Source organism: Zootoca vivipara, chromosome 5, assembly GCF_963506605.1.
Source record: "Zootoca vivipara chromosome 5, rZooViv1.1, whole genome shotgun sequence".
NCBI classification, from domain to species: Eukaryota; Metazoa; Chordata; class Lepidosauria; order Squamata; family Lacertidae; genus Zootoca; species Zootoca vivipara.
Window position 1 is genome coordinate 58,476,786 of NC_083280.1, and position 21,471 is coordinate 58,498,256.

Here is a 21,471-nt window from a genome sequence, read left to right on the forward strand (position 1 = left end):
TTGGGGATTTTAGTGGTCCTATGGCAAAAAGCATTGGTCTAGCAATTGGTTCCCATGAGACACATCACCTGGGCAACCTCTTGCCCAAATTCATCCCTATTTTACAATAATATTTTTTGAGTATTGTGTGGTTTATTGGGGCATACCGGAAAGGGTTACTTTCAGGCTTCGCTGCTCGCACATGAGCAGAAGTGTTAAATCGCGCTTCGTGCATGCGCAGAAGCACCAAATCGCGTCACCCGCGTGTGCAGACGCGGCGCTGCAGGTTACGAACGCTGCAGGTTGCAGACGTGCCTCTGTCATGGATTACGTCAGCAACCCAAGGTTCCACTGTACATGACATCTTTTACTTGCATATGTCTAAGTTTTAGGAAGATGAATGCTAAAGGGACCTCTGATTATCCTCCTTGTTCCTTGTAGCTTACAAGTTATTTGAAAACAGATAACACAGCATTCCCAAGGTATCCTGATGTGTTGCTTGCTACATATTAAAGGTTTCCGGTTTCTCGTGTTAGCGTGTTTGTGTACAGAATTATATAAGAGCTATATTTTGACTAATGTTTTGATCTTAAATTCCATATCAAAATAAATCATAAAAGGAGATTTACTAAGATTAACAAGTCTTTACTAAGCCTGGATGATCACTTATGGCTAGGTCATGCAAACATTTTTGCATGTGAGTATCTTTAGTAATCTGGGTGTTTCAAATGAAATGAAATGACTAAGGTTTTCCAATGGCAAAATTTCAGACCTTTGAGTATTATATTGGTTAGAAGCATCTGTCATATTGAAAAGGTACATGGAACTTTTAGAGTATGGATCTTAGATCTATTATATGATACTAATGATCCTCCTGTGCATCTTTTCAAAAGCTAGAGCTTTTGAGCCCCAGTATGTTAGGAATCACAAATCACCTTCATGGGACACTAAGATATAAATATGCTTGTAAAATGGGTCACAGTAGTAGTGGAATAAGGACATAGGTCATCATGTTGTTGTCCGAAAGGCATCGTGTGCTTAATGGCACTATACCTGGACTAAATAAGTACAGAAAAAATACTTTTAGCAGATGATGTTTCTGGATGTTGAGATTATATATCTATAATAGTAGAAAAACTTAATTATTTATATATCCCATGAGAAACTGATTATGTAAGTATAGGATAAATTCATTATGAAGCCAAAAGTTTTTAAAGTGAAGATTATATAAAAATATAAAATACTCTTCTATAACATAAAATGATGTTTAAAGGATATCTAAACCATGCTTTTAGATGTTATCTATGCTGTCCCATATGTCTTGCTAAAAACACAGCTCATTAAAATGCTTAATGATCTGAGTAATTCCTCAAACTTCATTATCAAAACTGGATTGTGCAAGCAACAGCATTGTAATGTTTTGTTTAGACTGTATTGATTGAATATTTGTACAAGATTGCAGTCCTATACCTATTTACATGGGAGTCAGCCCATTGAATTCAGTGGAACTAGCTTCTGATCTGAGTAGATTGTTTATGGGATTGTGCTTCTACTCACATGACAAGACAACTGTGATGAGAGCAGTTCACTTTGAAAGGGGAAAAGTGTGAGCAGTGCAGGGGAAGAATGCCAAGCCATGTACAGCCACTTACAGGGGACGCTGTGAAAATGCTGCTCTGTGATTTATCCAACAACCAAATTACATTTTTGTTTTTATAAGCAGAGCATGAGAGTTCAACCAGCTTTTCTCTATCATCAAAAAAACTGAAAACATTCCCAGGCTAGCTTGTCTCTGACCCTTTTGAGGTCATTGTGTATTTCAGCTAGGCTTGAATTTAAGTAAGCCTGTTCTCCTATTTGTTTCCTTTCTGTGCGTTCAGATCTCATGTAGACACTGTCTCCACTTTATGAGAGTCATTACTGTATTTACATTTATAACCCAAATGGTCAGAATGGATAGTGGCAATCACCAGAACACTTTGATAAAATGATAAAGTATACTGCACCACTAGCACATTTGGTCAAAGACAAGCTCATTATTTCCTGTGTCTTCCATAATACCCTTTCTCTGTTGTATCCCACCACACCCGGAATTGTACACAGCTCCTCTTCATCTGTGGCCCTATACTTCTTTCTCACCAAATGTGGACCATTGGCCACCCGGTAGACGACTGTTGGAGCCCAACAATGTCCAAGGGACCCTAATTCCTGATGTAGGCAGAGCAGGCAGCTGTAAACTGGGATACTGGGTAATGAACCTTTAAGTTAGGCAGTGTCTGGGAAGGGGGCATAGAGTAGAGACATCTACACAAAGGTTGATGAGCCTCATAAACAAGATCAGATTCCCAAGCATTTTATAACTAGGTCAGAAGGAGCCAAAGAGTTGCCTGGTCCTTCATCCTGGTGTCCAACAATGCACAGAATGGGTTGTTACAAAGAGCACCGAAGCATAGGTCAGGAGTTTCCTGTTTGATGAACCTGAACTTCACATGGGTTGTTGATGGGTATGGACATTAAATTAAACTGCCTCCAAGACTATTGATATTACTAGACATACTGCTATATCCTGAACAGTGTGTAGACTTGAATCTCGAGAGGGGTACATTAAATGAATATGTTCCAGAAGCCATTATTCCAAATTTAACCAACTGCTGTCTTTAGAAATGTTTTTTATTGTCTAATAATGCAGCAATTGCTAAGCACTGAAAAAAAGAATTACAAGTTGCATGCTGTTATATGGTAGATTTATCCTTATAAATTTAACAAGTTTATTTAACACGTTGAATCGTAATGATTAAGCATCATTTATTTTGTTTAGTTAATTATTTATTTATCCCTTTTTAATTGTACTTCAGTGATCTCTTGCTCTGAATTTTTAAAAAAGATGATCCATACCTACTTAGATTAAAAAAGAAGCAGTCATTGAGGATTAAATGGGAAGACGGTTTATTAAATCTAAATAACATTAGGAGAAAGGCAACTAAACCATGGTATTATCTAATTCCATTCTATTGAAATTGAGGTCTCAGAATAAATTCTTTCTTAATAAACTGAATTGATACATTAACTTTTGGTATATATATTTTTAATATATATTTACAATGCCCCTCTAAATGAAATATACAGTGGTACCTTGGTTTACCAACTTAATCCTTTCGGAAGTCCGTTCTTAAACCAAATCCGTTCTTAAACCAAGGCACGCTTTCCCTAATGAGGCCTCCCCCGCCGGTGCCCTTATACCATTTGCCTTCCGTTTGTAGACCGAGGTAAAGTTCACTAACCAGAACACTACTTCTGGTTTTGCGGAGTTCATATACCGAATACAGTAGTTTGTAAACAGGGCTGTTCTTAAACCAAGGTACCACTGTATGTATGTTTGTTTTACACACACACACACACACACACACACACACACACACCACCTTGGGATATTTAGGCGTTGAACCTGGATATGTTTCCATTCTATTTATTGCTGCTGCTCGGTGCAAGTTCAGTGATTTATTATTTCATCATGATGAAATTCCCATACTTGCTGAAGATCATCAAATAAATCTTGTAACTGGGAACTGAGATGGGGCAGTGGTCGTTGTCTATGAAGACACTTGGGATGTTATCTATAAAGGTTATGTAGTGTGTGCTTGTCTGATGCAGTTTTTGTGTTGGTGTCAGAGAGGCTTACCGCTCTGAGGGCATTGATTCACCTATGAAACTGAAAGTAACCCATGGGCCTGTCCCTTAGCAGTAGCCAATTAGCCACAAGTGATAAGGAATTCTATTCAGGCAAGTGAGTGAGTTGGTGAAGGAAGGGTGGGGTACTCTGTTCCTCTTCTGTGCCCAACTTAGAAACTAAGCAGCCTGCCAGAGGAAGGAATCACCCTATTTCATGCCCTGCACAGAAAGGCAGCAAGTGGTTGCTGGAAGGGTGGCACTCCCTTCTTTACCACCTCCCATCAGGCTGGTGATATTTTTTTACTGGGCCACATTTTGCTTGGCGAGGCTCTGGGCAAGAAGGCGAGTGGAGGCTGCGCCGCAGTTTAAACAGCAAGCAACCACGCCCCCCGGCTAACCCGATTGGTCAGCGGGGGGGGGGCGTGATGCGACCAGGAGCCCTAATGACATGGGCAGCATTCATCTACCCATTCCCGGGTCCCTGTGAGGTCCCGGATGCCTGCCAGCAATGCCTCGCCCCCTGGGAAGGGGAGTCATCTTCTAGTAATGTTGTGTAAATTATTTACAAGGTTAAGCTATTCTAATGCATGTTGCAACATGCCTCTTAAATATAATGGTTTTAAGTAGGCCGAAACAGGTGATCTGCCCACCCAAGTGTGTAGAAACTATTCTGTGTACCTTCAGAAAGGCAATTTATCTTACCTTGTTTTTTCAGCCCTGTGGTGACAAACCATTTCTGTTGGTAGGCCACCACAGAGTAATGAAGCCAACCATTTGCTATAGTAACTGACAGCAGTTGGTGAATAGGTTGAACTGTAGAAAAATTGGCCAATCAAAGCAACCAAGATCCCTCTAGCATTACTTTGATGCAACTGGTCTCCCTGATGAAATTCAGTGAAGTGGAGATGGGTATAAACTTTCTTAGAAGGATATGGCTGAGGCAACTGAGAAGAATCTACTGAATACCTTAAAAACCATTACCTTTCTTTCAGAAGTGTGTGCTTTAAAACTTTGCTGCTCTGAGTGCAGTGTCATTTTGTTTTAAGGTTTGATTTTTGCCATCAGTATGCTACTCCTGGAGTATCCGTAACTGACCTTCATTGTTGGATAGATAACAAATGAAACTCTCAGCTTTTCTGATGTGTTGGTCCACTTGTTTAAACAAAATATGGCTGAGGAGCAATTTTGCTAGGGCCTTAGTTTGGTACTCTCAGAGAATAAATCACTTCAGTGCTAGTCACTTGAACCGTGCCAATTTAAAAACCAATCAGCAGTGGGCCTGACATCTATGTAATGAGTTGGGTTATAAAACAAGGCTCTTGGAAAAAGGAATTAAAGTCATCTTGAGTAGCTCTTAGTAATAAATGGTGGTGTCCATCTGCAGGCCTTCATATACTTGCCATTTTATCTGGAAATAAGAAACCAACGATGAATTAGTCTTTAAACTTGTATCAAGAGATATATTTGGGATCACTTTATTTTCAAGACCAATAATACCACACTGGTGAACATATTGAAGGCGGATTCCTGCACTCTTCTTTTACCATTTCAAAGTACCTAGCTGGTTAGAAGGGAAGCCTGTTCAGGGAAGAGCGGGTGCCTTTTCCCTCTTCAAGAACTCCAAACTTTGTCAGAAGCCGTCTTTGTGGACTGTGGAGTTTGTGTTGATTACCAGTATTATCAATCATGTGGACCAGCAGGTGGCGAGCACTGACTTAAGTGGCCTGCGCTGACCTATAGCAGTCTTCCACAACATGGTGTTCTCCTGATGTTTAGGACTACAAGTCCCATAAGCACAGCTGTGCTGGCTGGTGTTGATGGAAGTTGTAGTCCAAAACATCCAGAAGGCATCAGTTTGGGGAAGGATGTATTATAGGAATCACAGTGGACTTCTTAAAACTCAATACCAAATTATCACCCCAATGGGCTCTGTTTTCGAGGAAGTAGGTGCAGGAATGAAAAAGTGGAATTGCTCGGTAGAAGAGAGAATTCTGCAGAATGCACAGGGTTGTCCTGTTTCAAAAGATAGAATATCCAAAGTATTTAGCCAGTATGCAGTTTCTGAAGTAGCACAAATCCATTCCTTCTCCGCAGATTTCTTCTGTTCGTGTGTTGGATTCTTCTGTGCAAGTATTGGATTTGCCTAAACTACAAAAGCCCCTCTACGTGTACCACATATGTGCATAAAGTATGCAGGGTGTGTGTGTATATGCATGTGTCAATCCTGCCTCCCATGTTGATGGGCATTTCAGAGTAGGAGTGGCATTTTAAGAGCGTTTGGATTAATGCACTGAAAAGCCTGTTTTTTTATTAGGTAGGTGGCATTCCGGCCGGCCCCCATGGTAACTCAGCCGAGGGTCAGAGACAGGCGCCTTCCCTGAGCTGACGGTGCTGGGTAGTGCCCTACTCAAGGGGCGGGCCTCACTGTCCAATCAGCACTTATTGAGGTGTGTCTGTGGGGAATGTAAACTCCAGTGCGATGGGGAGGCTGTCCTCTCACACCCTTCACCAGATCTCCCACTCTCCTCGCCCTCTTTTTCTGCTTTGATGCATTACAACCTTGCCATGGACTAATGTTAGTCGCCATATTGTTGGGACGGTGCAGGATTTTTTTCACCTAGCGAATGGGCTCCGCCATTTGGTTTTCGCCTACCTCGTAGCAATCGTGACAACTTTGTGAGGTTAGGCATTGGGTAAGCCTTTGTTTGGATGGAGGGGAGGTTGTAGCCTCTGCCTGCCCCTCCCTGTTAAGGGTATCCTCTTAAAGGGATCCAGGGGTGTGGATTCTGTCCAATGCCTGGATGTGGGCTAGGGTCATACCACTACTCCAATGGGGACCCCTTGGGATGCCCTTATTTGATGTAAATCAGGGACGTCCAACTCCCAAGAGACTGTGATCTACTCACAGAAAAAAAGAATGGCAGGGGGTTCAGGTTGAGTGTTTTTTTTTAGGGAGAAAAGTTCCATTTTTTGTGGGTTCAGGCCAAAGTTGTTGAGCTTTTTTTAGGGGGATTGACCAGTCCCGACCTACCTGTTGGACATCCCAGATGTAAATCACAGGGCATCCCCTATTTGTGGTTTACCCTTAAGAAGAAGACGGGTAGGAGTCGAGGTATAGTCCGGCTTCACCCAGTACCTAACCCAGACTGCTCACATCTGTAACCAATAAAGTTGTGGCCTATTTGAACCAAAATCTGCTTGTTCATGTGCTTTATATAGCCAAACGTTCGTGATTTGTATGTGTGCTGTTGACAGAACACTGGTTACTTCTCACAGAGAAGTTTTGCAGTGTGGAAACTAAATGCTGGACGACCTTTGATCTGATGCAGTTTGGCTCTTATGTTTTTAGCACCTCTAGAAATATGTTGCTGTTTAGTCATTTAGTCGTGTCCAACTCTTCATGACCCCATGGACCAGAGCACACCAGGCACTCCTGTCTTCCACTGCCTCCCAGGCTCCCGCAGTTTGGTCAGACTCATGTTGGTAGCTTTGAGAACACTTTCCAACCATCTCATCCTCTGTCGTCCCCTTCTCCTAGTGCCCTCAATCTTTCCCAACATCAGGGTCTTTTCCAGGGAGTCTTCTCTTCTCATGAGGTGGCCAAAGTATTGGAGCCTCAGCTTCACGATCTGTTCTTCTAGTGAGCACTCAGGCCTGATTTCCTTCAGAATTGATAGGTTTGATCTTCTTGCAGTCCATGGGACTCTCAAGAGTCTCCTCCAGCACCATAATTCAAAAGCATCAATTCTTCGGCGATCAGCCTTCTTTATGGTCGAGCTCTCACTTCCATACATCACTACTGGGAAAACCATAGCTTTAACTATATGGACCTTTGTCGGCAAGGTGATGACTTGGCTTTTTAAGATGCTGGCTAGGTTTGTTTGCTTTTCTCCCAAGAAGCAGGCGTCTTTTAATTCCGTGACTGCCTGCATTATTAAAAGCTGCACCAGCTTCCACGTATTTTCTGCAGCAAATCCAGGGTCCCAGTAAAGCTCAGGACCGTATGAGAACTGGCAGAAACAAAGAGCCTCTAGAAAGCCCTAATTGTAAAGTAGCATTTCGGAATGTAATCAGAACAGTAACAGGATGTAACCTTTCCCCATAATGTTACAGAGCTCACTCCCTGGGGATATGCACACTTGTACATCTTTTCCCAAGAAAACCCTATGAAGTATATTTGTTTAATCTGGCCTTTGAGGATTAGGGAGAGAACATATTGTGGTTTACTGCTCTTGCATTTAGTTCTTGGAGGTTTTGGGATTCAGGTGTCTCTCAAAAGAGCTAGTTTAAAAAATAAATAATTTTTAGTGCTGTTAATATTATTTAAAAGTTTATTACCCAGTTTTGTATTTTGAGCTACAACAAGATTGAAGGGGGGGGCATTTATTAAAACAAAGAGAAATTTGCATTCTCTTTGACATAGCTTTCTCCACAGAGAGAAAGTATTTATGTGTATCATTGTCTTTTAAAGCAAATTTTCTACACTAATTTTTATATTAAAATTAAGATGTAAGTGTGGATCAGCATTGACAAGAATTGTTTTCATATAGCCTGAGAAAGTGAAACATTATATAATCAATAGTAACATTGTTTTGTCATGGTGAATAAAGCATTGGATGCTATCGGAGAATTCAATTTAATTAGGCATACAATTAAATCTCTCTCTAATCCAATCTCAGAAAGCCAAATGTCAGCAGCATTTTTCAGAACCACAGGGATCTGCTAGAGGCTGCCTAGCATCTTCAGATAAAACCTAATTTGAAAGTCTTGATAGGAGAGCATCACTGCAAGTACTCAGCTTGTGAAAGGCTGGTGTGCAGTTAGTTTTCTATCTTAAAAAAAATCAAGAAAGAAGCACTGTGTTCTGAATGTTAAGAATGTCTTCAGGTTGAAGTTCGCCTGTTTAAATAAAAGGGGGGAGAAAATAGATGCTTTCCCCTGTTGTCATCAGATGCATTTTATTTGCATATTATTATTTGAGTCAGACACGACTAAACGACTAAATAACAACATTTTATATATATATAACAGCAAGGCTCCATTTTGGCAGGCTGTAATGCAAACTGGGGGGCGGGGGCGGGGTGGGACAAGATTGCTCAGTCCCCCAGGAAGTTGCTGACTGGAAATCCTTCCTGAAGTTCCCAAAGGAAACGCTAATTCTTAAGTTACTCAGCCTTTATTAGCCTGAGGAATAGAAACCCTCTCTAGTTCAGTGATGGGAAACTTTTTTTTTCCTGCTGAGAACCACATTCCATCAAGTGTAATCTGTCATGAGTGGGGGGGGTGGGCAGAAACAAACCAAAGGCTCTTTCTCTCACCACCCTTCCAAATCCTAATTAATTTGTGTGTACATATGCACACCTCTGCATGTACACACACATGCACATGCTACTTCCATCCTCTGCCCCTCCTAGCTCATCACTCGCACTCTTCCACACATATTACCCAGTCATTCATTCTCAGTCTCTCTCTCTCTCTCTCCCCCTTAACACACTCACACACTCAGAACAAAACGTTGCTTCCCTGCCATTTCTTCATCCCACACTTTTCTCTCTCTGCACTTGTATGGCTTTCTCCCTCCAACATATACTAGATCGGGCCCAGTAATTCTCCTGTATGCTCTTTTGCTCACCCTGAGATATGGGGCTCCTGCAACTTTTACCCTCATGGGTAGGGGAGGGATTAAGAGGTCTCCCTCACAAGCCCTGTGGACACAGTGGTACCTCGACTTACGAACGATTTGACAACCGAATTTTTCCGACTTACGAGTGGGGCAAATGGCCGCGTGCTTACGAATTTCTCGACATCCGAACGGAAACCGCAGCGGTTTTAGATAAGGTTTTGTCGACTTATGAATTTTTCCGTTTCCAATGCATTCCTATGGGAAATCGTGTTTCCAATGGCGCTTTTCGACTTATGAATTTTTCGACCTATGAAGGTGCCTTCGGAACGGATTAAATTTGTAAGTCGAGGCACCACTGTAATTTCATCTGCATGAGGCTCTTAATTTCAGGGTCATGGGTTTGAGCCCCATGTTAAGCAAAAGATTCCTGCATTGCAGGGGTTGAACTGGACAACCCTTGTGGTTGTACTCCAACACTACAATTCTATGATTCTATAAGCCACTCCCAGTTGCTTCCTTATTCTGGAACCTGGTTCATGTCGTTTTGCAAAGAATGTATTTTCTTCTTCTTCTTTGGGTGCCTAGTGGTTCTGATGAAAAAAACTTACCTTTGTCTACTATACTACTCTGCCCTGGATTCCAGCCTTCTGCTCCTGCTTAAAATACTTGCTTGTGCTACAGCTTGAACTGTATTATCTACCGTATTTATCAGTAGCGCCTAGAAGGCTAAAGGGAAAACCTATTTAGGGCAGTAATGAGGACTAACATCCATTTTATGAGTATGCATAATTTTTAATTTAAATTAGGAACCATCTGATAGTACAAATAGAGAAGGTTAGTAATTAACACGCTGCCTGACCCTAGAGTCTCTCATCAATATATGCTTTAACTTTTCATAAACTGGATGGCCTTAAGTCTTTATAAATTGTACACTTACATGTTGGGTTGCCATTTGTCTAGAATTTCTCAGATATATCTGGAATACTGTAGTCCGAAGCAGTGTCCAGGCAGAAATTGCTTTTTAAAATGTCCAGGAAAATCCAGACGGATGGCAACCCATGTCGGCGATTTTCCTTTAAAATAGCTCAAAAACTAAATAACTTTTTAAAAAAAATTGCAAAAAACCCCTCAACAACTCTTCACTGTTTGAAATATGGCAACCCTACTTACATGTAGGAAACAGGTGCACACAGTCTAGATTTATGTGCATTAAAAATTGGCTGCAATTCAGAAACCTCAAAACTTGTCAACTGGTCTAAATTATTGTCAGAGGTGATGCAGTATCTTTGTACGGTTACATATGAAGTGCTACGTACATTACAGCCAAAAGACTGACTGGTGATTCTACTACTCTGATTAACATATGCATTCTTCTTCCTCTTACTATTACATGAGTCTGCAATTATGAAAGGAACTCAATTCATAGGATTACATTATATTGCAGCCAACCCCCATTCCTTAACATAAGCCTGTACATTGCAGTAGGGGTTCACTACGATACTTAAGAAATCAGTATACCGTTTACATTCATCCCAGTTTTCCATCTTTTTTATTGTCCTGTTGATAAGCTAGTTGTAATTATATCAGATTATGGTTAATTACTGCAGCTGCATCTTTTTGCTGTCATTAGAAGGAATTTACTGCAGCTGTTCTTTGACTTGATGGATTGAAACTTCAGTCCTTTCTTTTATGTAGGCTCGGGGCAGGGGTTTTCAACCCCACAATCATAGAGCCAGTGGTATCATGATTTCCCACCCCCTTGAACAGCAGGAACACACCTTCCCATCTTATATCAAAAACTGTCCACTCATAGAATTGTAGAGTTGTGAGGTACTCCAAGAGTAATCTAATCCAACCTCCTACAATGCAGGAATCACAACGAAAGCATCCCTGGCAGATGACCATCCAACCTCTGCTTGTCATTGCTGTTGTTGTTTAGTTGTTTAGTCATGTCCGACTCTTCGTGACCCCATGGACCAGAGCACGCCAGGCACTCCTGTCTTCCACTGCCTCCCGCAGTTTGGTCAGACTCATGTTGGTAGCTTCAAGAACACTGTCCAACCATCTCGTCCTCTGTCATCCCCTTCTCCTTGTGCCGTCCATCTTTCCCAACATCAGCGTCTTTTCCAGGGAGTCTTCTCTTCTCATGAGGTGCCAAAGTATAGGAGCCAACCTCTGCTTAAAAACCTCAAAAGGAGGAGAGTACTCATGAGCTCATCTGTGATCCACCTTTTTAACACTGGTTTTCACGAGAGCACATAATTAGATAAAGTCGAAGGCTCATTGAGAAAAACTGTACAATGTAACCTGGACTTTGAATACATATTGTTGAATAACGCAGTATCTATAACTAGACAACAATGTAATAATCATCAAGAAGTTTAATGTGATTAACTTTCCAATGCCAGGGTATCCATTTGTGTTTCTTGTGAATGGGTCCCTGCTTCACTTCAAATGTTAATACAAGAATCACTGCTGTGAATCAAAACCAAAGCAACACGCGACCATATGCAAACATGCAATGTATAATATCAACTCTTTATGATGTCTAAACAGAACATAAAACTTAACATATATGAACAATGTAAACAACTCTAGAGGATTCTGTCGTGGTGTACAGTGTTTCCGGACATCTGGAACATGCAGTGACTACATAAGTTTATGAGCGCTGTTCCAGAGTATGTATTCATTCGCATAATAGATGGGTTTATGAAAAACTTCTACTTCCTATTGCTGTGCTGAAGTTCTTATGAAACAGTGGGTGATATCCGGAAACACTGTACACCATGGCAGGTGCCTATGAGATATGTGAAAGAAGGACTGGAACATAACAGCACCCTCCCCTCCTGTGGTTTCCTACAACTGGTATTCAGAAGCATTCTGCCTTTAGTAGCCACTGATAGCATTTGTCCTGCATGAATTTTTCTAATCCTATTTTAAAACTATCAAAGCTGGTGGCAATCCTGCAGGAGCAAATTCCACCATTTAGCTATATTCTATGTGGAGAAGTACATAAGAAAGGCTTTAAAGATGCTTCCATTATCATAACAATGAAACTTAGATTATAGAGTCCTAGAAACAAACTCTAATACAGCAACCCAAGTGGTTTCTAAAGATACAAAACAATTACGTGCTATAAATGCAACAGCAGCTGCACTAAACTTGGAACAGTAAATTCCTCGTAGGTCTGGGTGAACAAGTGTTCTGTAACACTGATGTGGAAGCCCAATAGCATAGGAGCAATTCGCACCTCTAGAGGAAGGGAATTTGGAGTCGGGTGCCACTACAAAGAAGACTGTATTCCATGTCTCCCCACAACAAGCCAAACCTTGTTCCATCAACTTGGATCCAAAGTTTCTTAGGCCTTTATGTATCAGCATATGCCAGTGCTATATGTCCTACAGAACTAATGTTATATGACTGCACAGGTATACCTGGTAGCCATGCTCAGCACCAGCAGATGTTTCTGGACCATCTTGAAATGTAACTCTGTCTAGACATGAGGTGAGAGCATGGATCACAGCAGCAATGCTATTGCAGTCCAAGAACAGGCATAACTGATGAATCGGCCACAGCGGGAGATAGGCAACCCTTGCTACTGATGTCAGGACTCAAGTTGGCAATGCTGGATCTAGGAGTACCCTAAGTGTCAAGGACTTCATCTAAAACAGACTATTGAACCACCTTCCAGGCATGACAACAACCAACCAACAGTTCTTCTACCGGTATGTTCTCAGGATTCAGCTTCAGCTCATTGGCTGTCATCCAGGCACCTATTCAGCACAGCTTCATCTAGTTCACATGGCATGGAGAGAGAGGGCTGGGTATCACCTGCATTAAACTGACCATAGTTGGTGCTAACCACAGCACAGCACAGTTAGAAAAAGCTTCTGAACTCCTCCTACTCACCTCAAATGATGAGGGAAACGGAGTTGGAGCATGTGAGCCCAGGGAGAGATGTGATGTGTTTATGTAACACCAAGCCATGTTTCAGCATTATGCTTGAATGAAGGCATTATTTGTTTATCATTTGCCTTTCCATTTAGAAAACTTCTGTGCTTCCATTCGGAACAAAGTGGTTCAGAACATTAAAAACTAAAACCTTAGGATTGTCCCACTTGCTTTAACCTCCTATCCAAGCTTCGTGATCAGTTTCACACTAGCCTTGTTTCAGTGACTTTGCATTCTCAGGTGGCCCCAGGCCATTCTCTGGGTCAACAATTTTAAGAAATAAACAGCTGCAGTAAAAGCACCGCTAATAATTGTAGACTAAAAACACAGGAAAAACAGCAGAAGCATTAAGAGTGATAGAATAATAAAGGCTTGGTCCGGTACCTAAAATATTTTGTGTCAGTGTAGCTCCCATTGCAGTGCAAAAGTAGCATCTGGAGCGGAGCCTTGTCCCAAGATCTTAATCAGAGATAAATCTCAGTGGTGTACCTTCACATGAAGGGAGGCAGGAGTTTTAATCCTTTCAAGTATGCATTTCAATCAACCACTTTGCACTGAACTTGGTTTTTTTTTTGTGTGTGTGTGTGTGCGCAAAATTATTAAATGGGTAGGGAGCCTCAAACAGTTTTCCAGGTCTTGCTTTCTGTCCCTTGGGACTCCCCTCAGGCTACACTCCTCACTTGACCTGTTTCCCTTCTTCCTTCAGTATTTTTTTTTTTTGCCTGGCAGTGATGTGTCCTTGAGCTCAGATGATGACTCTTGCTTGCTGAGATGAAGATTGAGAAAGAGGGGTGTGTGTGTGGGTAGAAGCTAGCCTACTGTCCAAAGGAAAAACTTGCATTCATTGTTCCATCCACTTCTGGCCCTTCCCGCCACTGGAATGTGGCCCTTGGAATGTGGCCCTTGGGCTGTAAAAGGATCCCCACTGCTGCTGTAAAAGGTCATGGTAGTTCTCTATAACAAAAGAAGTGCTCGTATGCATGCTGTATGTATTTAACTATTGCCACACTTGTCTGTGTTAGAAATATTCAGTTAGTTTCTTCACCTGTTTCACACAATGCTACATTTATTTTTTAAAAAAAGTTTTGGGGATGTGACATGGATAGAGTTTCTTGTGTTTCAGAAAGTGCAGGAAAAGCAGAAAACTGGCATTTGACGTGGCTCAGGTCTCTTGCTATATAGCCCCATCTGCTGTACAAAATTGATGCTTTTGAATTATGGTGCTGGAGGAGACTCTTGAGAGTCCCATGGACTGCAAGAAGATCAAACCTATCCATTCTTAAGGAAATCAGCCCTGAGTGCTCACTGGAAGGACAGATCGTGAAGCTGAGGCTCCAATACTTTGGCCACCTCATGAGAAGAGAAGAATCCTTGGAAAAGACCTTGATGTTGGGAAAGATGGAGGGCACTAGGAGAAGAGGACGACAGAGGACGAGATGGTTGGACAGTGTTCTCGAAGCTACGAACATGAGTTTGACCAAACTGCGGGAGGCAGTGCAAGACAGGAGTGCCTGGCGTGCTCTGGTCCATGGGGTCACGAAGAGTCGGACACGACTAAACGACTAAACAACAACAAGCTGTACAAAAATATAGTGGCACCTTATTCCTGAGAAATGCTATCCCAGCCCAGGAACAGGCATAATTTTACCATTAAAACATGTTTTACATCCTTCTTTAAGCTCACGCTATTCCTTTCATATATATTTTTAAGAAAGACTGTATTCTGGTTTTGCAACTAAGCAATGGAAATTCTACAAATAAACCTACAAAAAATTGCCAAACCTCTAGTTTCAAGCTGGCTATATTTTTTTCCTAATGGATATAATTGTCCGCCACATGGTTTCAAAAGCTGTGATTTATTTGTGTGTCATTGGAATAGTCAGCTTGGGCATTGGATGATGTAGAACCAATAGCAGGAAGCAGCTTTTGATACATGTGATTAATAAAAAATGAAGTGTGACTACTAACTTACTTATTCATTGATTCATTTGTTGCATTTGTTTCCTGGCCCATCTGAACAGGTCATACTGACCTAATACTGGCCTAATAAATAATAATAATAATAATTTGGATCTACCGCAGAAGCCTTGACTCCCCCTACCCTGCAGGATTTATAAGGAGGAGCTGGGAAACTTTCATTTGAATTTTAAATTACTTACACAATGTCACAATATTCAGATATGGACAAAAAACATGGTTAATCTTAGCTTGCTTTAACAAATCTTTTTTTTTTTTTACTTTAGACCATAGTTTATGAACTTGGAATTTTTGAGCAAACCATAATTAAGATTAACAAGAGTTTAGGGTCCAGGTGACCTGTTAGTATGTGAATAATCTAAAATCTATTTTCTTTTAGTCCTGGTAGTAATCATTCTCACTACTACTGAACTGGTGCAAAAATTCTCTATTATTCATTCCTGTCAATTATAACTTCACTACTTGGTGAACAGGGATACCATCTGGAAGATCTGTCTGTGTCAATAGAATTGTATTTGGTGTGCCGAATTTAGGTGTTCAGTTCTTCGTTTGTAATAATGTGACTTTAAAAAGACCAGCTAGGAATTCAGTCAATTCTTGGATTGTATTTCATCCTTCAGTTACTGATATTGTCAGTGACTACTGAAGTGGATATAGGCTGCCTGAGGCTTAAAAAAATGTTTTGTACAGTATAGTGCTTTAGGAAAGTCTGGTGATACAATTGGTATTACTGAATTGCGGTCCTTGACCCTTCGCTATCCACTCGTGCCCTTCAAAAAGCTGTTTCCAGACTTTGTCATCTCATATTAGAAGCAGTAATTTGTGATAAATTATATTTTAAAGCCCTGTGTACTTTTAAAGGTTGCCTCCTGCACAAGTTCTGTTATACTGCCGTCAGGATTTCTCTTCATGCTGGTATATTTACATGCTATAACGAGGGAGGGGCAGATTGACAACTAGTTTTGCCTGGTTCATAATGTAAACCTTTACTAAGAAGCAAAATATTTTTAAAAAATATAATGGGTTTGGTCCAGTGTGTACGTTGGGGCACTCTGTGAACTCATTACAGAGAATGAGAAGCAGCCAGAATATTCTTATTTTAGTTAGTTGTTCAAGGCTTTGTATATTGGTACACAAACCTTGTGCAGTAACATATAGGCAGCTGGTGTATATGTTTTAGCCAAGGTGTGACTTCCTACTGCCTCCCACTGCCTCCCACCATCACCAGTCTAGCTGCTGCATCAGTTGGTGTTCCAGGACAATGCCCAAGGCAGTTCTGCATAGCACGTCTCCCAAATTACTGTCGAGCCCTTCCTATAGGTCAGCCTTGCATTATTTGATTGAGCAGGAAGAGGGACAGATGAGGATATGGGAGGAATGTGGAGAACTCCCGTGATGTGCCTGTGAGCATGGAGAAAGGAAGGGAAGGGAAAAGAGATTTGTTAAATTGAGTGGGATCTCTCCCCCCCCCCCCGGTAGACTGAATTGAGCCTGCAGCGTGTGGGTTTTTAAGAGGCAAAATAGACCTACAGCCTGTGTTATAATATCTAGTCATGTCCTTTGCAAGGGTATGATTACGAGATATATTTAAATTATTTTATGTACAGTGGTACCTCAGGTTAAGAACTTAATTCGTTCTGCAGGTCCATTCTTAACCTGAAACTGTTCTTAACCTGAGGTACCACTTTAGCTAAAGGGGCCTCCCGCTGCCGACGACGTGCAATTTCTGTTCTCATCCTGAAGCAAAGTTCTTAACCTGAGGTACTATTTCTGGGTTAGCGGAGTCTGTAGAAGCGTCTGTAACCTGAAACATCTGTAACCTGAGGTACCACTGTATTAGTGAAGTTGGTGTTGTAGAAGCTTCAAGCGTACCAGTTCCGACTGCATGTTTTCAATGCTTACTTGTGGAAAAACAACAACAATCCAGCAACTCAGCATATAAGAAACTAAGTTGCCTGCAAGAAAAGTAGACTGGAACAGCAGCAGATTGTTACAAAATGATCATCACGCAACCTAGGAATTTTCTGCATATGTTGTTCAGTTTTATACTCGCTAGAATTTGTGTCAGATTTCTTCTTCAACAGCTTGTAATCTCTGCCAGCTTTTGGATGTGCAAACAGGCAGCGACAGAGGAAATGTGAGTGACTCGCATTTCCTCTTTTTGTACTTCCATGTAATTTGCAACATGAGAACTTGTGCACCTTTCCCCTGGTGAGACACTGAAGGCCAAATGCTGAGGAAGAGGCAGAAACCCCCACTTTGCATATCCCAGATGAAAAGAGGAAGGGCGAGTGGGGCATGTCCTCTGTTGCAGTTTCCGTGCAATACCTGGGGCTTTTTTTGGAGTAGCAAGTTTATATTCTTGGTGTTTTTCAAATCCCTTAATTTTCCAACCTTGGAAGATTTGTGGTATAGAATAAGACTTTGGGGACTAGAGTGGTGGTCTCACAAATATTTGTAAGACTTTGGACACAACAGATTAATAATATTCCCTTACAAAAGTCATTCTCTAAAAATAAATAAATTCAAACCTCCTTTGTGATAATATGAACATATGACCTGAGTATGTTAGTATGGGTTTTATATTTTTCTCTGTGTTTGCTTAACAGGTCCATGATGGAATACTCCTGTTCAATCTTGCTAATTTCCATTAGTTTTCTGCACAGCGAAGCGTTGCGTGGCAACGGGACTGCATCACTTAATGATACAACAACAAGTAAGAAACACTGAATTTTGGGGGTCAGTCTGGGTCAGTACCTTGTTCATATAAATCGTCTTTCCTTTGGTTTCAGATGGTTTTTCATGCTTCCTGCTTTAACATTTATAGCACCATGTCACATATCTTATGAAATCAATGTGGGATCAGGATCAGGCTTGCATTCTTCTCAACTAATATATGACTAATATATGCTGAACATTATCTGTAATATGTGTGAGTAATTGACTGACTATTTGCCATTGACAAATATTTTGTTCTGTTGCTCTACTTTGGAAACTTCTCTGAAGCTTTTCTATGATTCTAGATAAGAAGCTACATTAAGGGCTGCCAGTAGTTCTTTGGTAACTCTAAAGAACAGGGATTGAGCTGCTTTTACTGCCACAAAAGCCTTGATGGTTTTAAAGCTTTCCAGTTAACTTCATTAATACATAAAGCAGTAGCAGTTGACTTAAAATTGGCTTGCTTTGACGTTGTCCTTACCTGTGGGCCTGGGGTGCTGAGCCCAGTAAGGGGATCTGTTGGTAAGATTTGGGTATTTGCCATCAACTGGTCATGTGAGGTGATGCAAAGGCCTGGCCAAAGTGACGTATACTGCTTTGTGTATGAAGAATGTGTGAATGGTTGCTTGGGCGTGGACAAGCCATCTCCGTGCTGCAGTGTCTGTCGGTCCTGCATCTGTAAAGGCTGGGAAATCCGGCAGGCTGATTTGCTTAAGTCTATACCTTTCTTTAATAAAGCACAAGAACTGATCACTCGGGTGTTTTTGAAATCCTTCTTTGGTATCCCTGCCAAACTCAACCATTCCCACAAGTTCTCTGTTGGGCCTGCAGTTCAGAACAACGTACCCCTGGTTTTGTTTTTAAACTTTGGTATCTGCTGCCGAAGTTGCCATCAGACCTGAATGTATAATGCTCAGTTTCCCAGAAGAATGCAGCCATTTCCCTTTCTGATCAGTTTGGCTTATTTATAGCTATGGAAGTGGATTGTAGTTTCAGGATGAGAAAGAATTCTAACAAGCAAACTGGAAAATTGCTATCGTATACTGATGAAGACGCTAAAGCATGATAATGCAACTGGTTGGGTTTATTTGTTGAGTTTACATTTGCTTGCACAGCCTATCCTCTTTCACCAAAGTGTAGAAGCTGCTTCCACATTATGCATTCTCTTGATAGAGAAGACTGGATGTGATGATGTGGGCTAGGCCAGTCTTCTTCTTTGGCAATCACTCGTAGCCGAATAAGATTGTCTTCTATAAACACAATTTTAACAAAGGGTCCGTAAATGACTGTGGAGGCCAATTCTGGATCCACACATCCTCCCACAGTGGGGACATTGGTTTCCAGTTGGTTTCCAGGCGGGAGTTGATCATGGTGTGGGTTTGCCAAGCGTGCCTTCCTCTTAGCACATTTCTCCCTTGCGTCCTGAGATCGAGTTTCTTCAAAGCCCATGACACCTTTGGTAAAGGCTGTTCTCCAACTGGAGCACTCACAGGCCACTGTTTCCCAGTTGTCAGTGTTTATACTACATTTTTAAAGATTTGCCTTGAGACAGTCTTTAAACCTCTTTTGTTGACCACCAGCATTACGCTTTCCATTTTTAAGTTACCCTGGGTAAAATCTTAACAGGGTTGGCCGCAGAGGCCCTATGAAATAAAATTAATTAATGGCTAAAATTGAACAGAATTTGGACACTGATAGATTTTGCTAGATTGCATCCTTTCCTGCTTACCCCATACACTTAAATAGCTCAGTTGGTAGAGGGTTGTGGGTTCGAGTTCTACGTTGGGCAAAATATTCCTGCATTGCAGGGGGTTGGACTAAATCGCCTTCGTGGTCCCTTCCAACTACAGTTCTATGATGATTCTAACTTTAATGTTTTCTGAATAAAAAAATACAAGGTAGCGACAGTATTTCAGATTTATTCATGCAAACAAGTTTGTAGCTACTATCCTTACAAAGTGTTTTTTATATATATAAAAAAACCTAGGAAGCTTTTTTTTGGGGGGGGGAGGGGAGGAACATCCAGGAAGCACTGAAAGAACAGATATGGGAAGGGGAACCTGTGGCCCTCCAGATATTGCTGAATAGCACCTCCCACTATCCCTGTCCACAGCCCATGCGGACTAGCACTGATGGAAGTGTGGAGTCAGCAACACCACAGGATCCTCTCCGCTGGAACAAGTGGCCTGCCAATAGAAAGTTGATGTGGGGTTCTCACCTCAGGATATATTGCTTTTCAACATACTGGTGCTGACTGGAGCTCTGGGGAAAGGGAAGTGAATTGTGCTTGACCGGTGAGGGTTTTTTGTTTTTGAAAAAGCAAGGAGCAACTTGGCCTGCTTAGCCCCCAGTCATATTGCATATTCTCTCTTTCCTCTGTCCCCCTTCCTCCTTCTGTGTATGTGTGTTCTCAGGCAGTTATCTTAGCAGGTAAAGCCTCTTGGGCTTGCTGATAGGAAGGTTGGCAGTTCGAATCCCTGTGACAGGGTGAGCTCCTGCTGCTGTCTCAGTTTCTGCCAGCCTAGCAGTTCGAAAACATACCAGTGCGAGTAGATAAATAGGTACCGCTGCGGTGGGAAGGTAAATAGTGTTTCTGTGTGTTCTGGCTCTCATAACAAACCTCCGTGCGCCAGTATTGGTTTAGTCATGCTGGCCACATGACCCTAGAAAGCTGTCTGTGGACCAGCGCCAGCTCCCTTGGCCTGAAAAGCGAGATGAGCACCGCAACCCAAGGTCGCCTTTGACTGGACTTAACCATCCAGGGGTCCTTTACCTTTACCTACCTCTCTTATCAGCAGCAATAATGTGGCACATTTCCTTCTCCTGTTTCTTCTCTCACTAAGTTCCTTTACCTCCATGTCCCCTTTGGGACACTTGCACGCTGAGTATTGTTGAATGCAATTCTTAATGAATTACTTGAAGCATTTTCTTGCTCAGCAAGTATGCCGATTGCTCTAAGGACTTTGGACAAAAGCCACATAAATGCCCAGGGGAAGCAGGTATGTCACCTGTTCTACAGTAGCTTAAATAAACAGTGTAGCAGCTGTTCTGACAGAAGATGCTCATACACCATCCATTAAAGCACTTAACTTCCCTCACAGAATCCAGGAAATTGTAGTTTGCCAAAGGTGCTGGGAACTGTAGCTCTGTGAATGGTGAACTACAGTTTCCCAAGATTCCTTGGGGGGAAGTCATGTTGTCTAAATGTGCTTCAAATGCTTGTTGTGTATGCAGCCAAGGTGAGGCACGTGTAAGTTGTTTTTGGCGATACATTGGTTGTGTGTGGGATGGCGGGGTGTTAAACAAAAATAGCTTATCTTATTTGCAAAAACAGCAAACAGTAGACAGTACAAATTGATAGTATTAAGAGGCGCACAGGCCACAAACATGTGTAATGGTGTCATAGAGGAAAATAAAGATTGCTGGGGGTGGGGAGATGCAATAGAGGTTTCTAAAAATATGAGCATCAATATAGAACTTCCCCCTTTCCTCATAATGCCGTAAATGGGTGGCTTCGCCTTCATGCCTTGTTTGTCAGCTTCCAGAGGCATATG

The 21,471-nt window shown here is 41.6% G+C and overlaps 1 protein-coding gene across 6 annotated transcripts in view; it reads left to right on the forward strand.

Moving 5' to 3' along the window:
- PTPRE (protein tyrosine phosphatase receptor type E) overlaps positions 1-21,471 on the forward strand; it is a 103,222-nt gene that overhangs the window by 42,293 nt on the left and 39,458 nt on the right. For all 6 annotated transcript variants that reach the window (XM_060274825.1, XM_060274827.1, XM_060274826.1 and 3 more), the window contains one exon: positions 17,809-17,915. In XM_060274825.1, coding sequence (XP_060130808.1) covers positions 17,809-17,915 — 107 coding nt within the window. The remainder of the gene's footprint in view (positions 1-17,808; positions 17,916-21,471) is intronic.